The 2,986-nt window shown below is 32.7% G+C and overlaps 1 protein-coding gene across 1 annotated transcript; it reads left to right on the forward strand.

Annotated features, from left to right (window-relative positions):
* Positions 1–499: 499 nt before the first annotated feature.
* LOC102581967 (probable glucan endo-1,3-beta-glucosidase A6) lies at positions 500–2,513 on the forward strand. The gene is made up of 3 exons (XM_006366937.2): positions 500–650; positions 746–2,044; positions 2,201–2,513. The coding sequence occupies exons 1-3, from the start codon at positions 593–595 to the stop codon at positions 2,236–2,238; spliced, it is 1,395 nt and encodes a 464-aa protein (XP_006366999.1). The 5' UTR covers positions 500–592; the 3' UTR covers positions 2,239–2,513.
* The last annotated feature ends 473 nt before the right edge of the window (positions 2,514–2,986 follow it).

Here is a 2,986-nt window from a genome sequence, read left to right on the forward strand (position 1 = left end):
TTGAACATGTATATAACATGTTAGATTGAAAAACCTACCAAATGAAATATTAAATAGTAGTATTATTATCAACAAATATATTAAATTTTTTAAATACAATCCAACCAAACTCCTACTTTGTATTTCTCTCATAGCATCTTCCAAAGGAATTGATTCTCCTTCTTTAATAAAATCTCCCTTTTCACCTTTTCTTTATTATCAAAAGGTAAATACGATGTGGTCACCCACCTCCGGAGAAGCATACTCTCTTGTTTCTATTTACTTGTTGATTTGTTATATACATATTTATTTTTTTCAAAAATAATTAATATATTGAGTTTATTATTTTATTTCTATTAATTGATAGAATTATAAAACTAATTTATTTATTAAGGAAATTTCACTTTAAAAAAAAATATTAACTCTCTAAATAAATTAAAAATATAATAGGTAAAATATATTATCTTTTTTTGATAAGTGAAAAGGAATAAATAAAAGAAAATCTAAGCTCACTTGCCTTTTTCTTCTCCACTTGAGTCCTTCACTTACCCCTCCTATATATAAACACATTTTGTACCCAAAGACATCATCACTTGTTTACATATAGATCAAGATGGGTTGTTTATCTACTTTGCTTGTGCTATTTTCTCTTGCTTTTGCTTCTTTTTCCAGTAAGTTGAATTTAACCACTTATTTCTTTAAGTTAATTATTCGATCTCGATATTCTCTACATAGCTGAATCTGTTGTACTTGTGGTAAATTTCAGGTGCAGAAATCTCATCTCAAGTAGGAATATGCTACGGACAACTTGGAAACAATCTCCCAATTCCAAAAAATTCAGTTGACTTAATCAAAGGTCTCAAAGCCAAAAGAGTCAAGATCTATGATACAAATCCACAAATCCTTGAAGCTCTTAAAGGCACCAACCTTCAAGTTTCAGTCATGGTACCAAATGAACTCATCAACAATATCTCTACTAATCAAACCTTAGCTGATCAATGGGTAAAAAACAATGTTGTACCATTTTATCCACACACAATGATCCGTTACCTCCTTGTTGGAAACGAAATCCTTAGTAGCCCACCCAACACCACTTGGTTCAACCTTGTACCTGCTATCCGCAAAATTAGATTCTCCGTCAAGAAATTTGGTTTAGGAAAAATTAAAATCGGTACTCCATTAGCTATCGATATGCTTGAATCGTCTTTTCCACCTTCAAATGGTACTTTTAGATCGGACATTTCAGAAAAAGTTATGAAACCCTTGTTGCATTTTTTGAATCGAACTAAATCTTTCTTTTTCATTGATGTTTATCCTTATTTTGCTTGGGCTGCTCAACCTACAGTGATTAATCTTGATTACGCCTTGTTAGATTCCAAGAACATTACTGTTTCGGATCCGGGTTCGGGTTTGGTTTATACGAATTTATTGGATCAAATGATTGATGCAGTGTATTTTGCTATGAAAAGAGTCGGGTACCCGGATGTTCGGTTATTTATTGCAGAAACGGGTTGGCCTAATGCCGGCGGGATGGATCAAATTGGAGCGAACATCTACAATGCAGCAACGTACAATCGTAATGTGATAAAGAAGTTTACAGCTAAGCCACCTATTGGAACACCAGCTAAACCCGGAGTTGTTGTGCCGACATTATTATTTGCATTGTATAATGAGAACCAGAAACCGGGTCCGGGTACAGAGAGGCATTTCGGGTTATTGTATCCTAACGGAACAAATGTATATGGGATAGACTTGTCGGGTAAGACGCCTGAATCTGAATATAAGGCGTTGCCGAGAGCGAGGAACAATGAACCATACAAGGGGAAAATTTGGTGTGTTGTTGGTAGAAATGCAAATGCATCAGAGTTGGGTGGAGCAATGTCGTATGCTTGCGGGCAGGGTAATCGGACCTGTGATGAGATCCGACCCGGAGGGAAATGTTACAACCCGAATTCTTTGGTGTCACATGCCAATTATGCATTCAGTTCTTATTGGTCTCAGTTTAAGTCATCTGGTGGAACTTGTTATTTCAATGGGCTTACCATTCCTACCAAAAAAGATCCAAGTAAGTACTTATTTGATAAATTTTTAAATATCTACCTCGAATATAGAGTTGCTTCCCTAGTAGTTGAATTGTTGTTTATAGATTGGTATATTATAATTTAATAATATCTATCTGTCATTATATTTAATAATAATATGGGTTCTTGTATTTTTGCAGGTTACGGATCTTGCAAGTTTCCAAGCGTCACACTTTAAAAACGGGTCAAATGGAAGCTACGGTGGCAGATGCATACATTAATTGCATTCTTTTCTATATACGGTGGAATAGAGTTGCACAAAATTGTCTACTTGTGGAACTCAGAAGATTGTTCTTTATTTTTCTAAATTATTATATTATTAGATTTGTATTCTTCCGTATAGAAGAAAAGAACCTAACTTATTTAGAACAAAGTTACATTTTAATAAGTAACAAGCAATAATTGTGTGTAGTCCGTAGTGTAGGGGATTCAATACATAAATGCTGTTATCTATTTTCACTGGGCCACAAATCCACTTATCATAAAATTTGTACGTTAGCATTTCATTAATTTACGTTATATTCTATCCTTTAGCTAGTTTTTATTTGTCCACTTACGATTTAGTACGTCCTTTGAAAAACAACTAATATAAATGTTTTTATGATAATAATTAATGAGGGTATACTCTTATTTCTTGGGAATGATCAAATAGTGTCAAGAGATTTAATACATGAAAAAGTATTACTTTTTCTGTTTAAAAAAGAATGATTTTTTTTAGTCTGTTTAAAAAAGAATGATTTTTTATCTTTTTTTGGTAATATTTTAATTTCAATTTTTCACGTGACATGTTTAAAGTCACAAGAGTAAAGGACAATTTTGTATATTTGATATTACTTTAATTTAGGACCACAAGATTCATAAGTTTTCTTTATTTTCTTAAACTTTGTGCTAAATTAAACTAGGCCACTCTTTGAAACGAAGGGAGT

Source organism: Solanum tuberosum, unplaced genomic scaffold (assembly GCF_000226075.1).
Source record: "Solanum tuberosum cultivar DM 1-3 516 R44 unplaced genomic scaffold, SolTub_3.0 scf00641, whole genome shotgun sequence".
Taxonomy (NCBI): domain Eukaryota; kingdom Viridiplantae; phylum Streptophyta; class Magnoliopsida; order Solanales; family Solanaceae; genus Solanum; species Solanum tuberosum.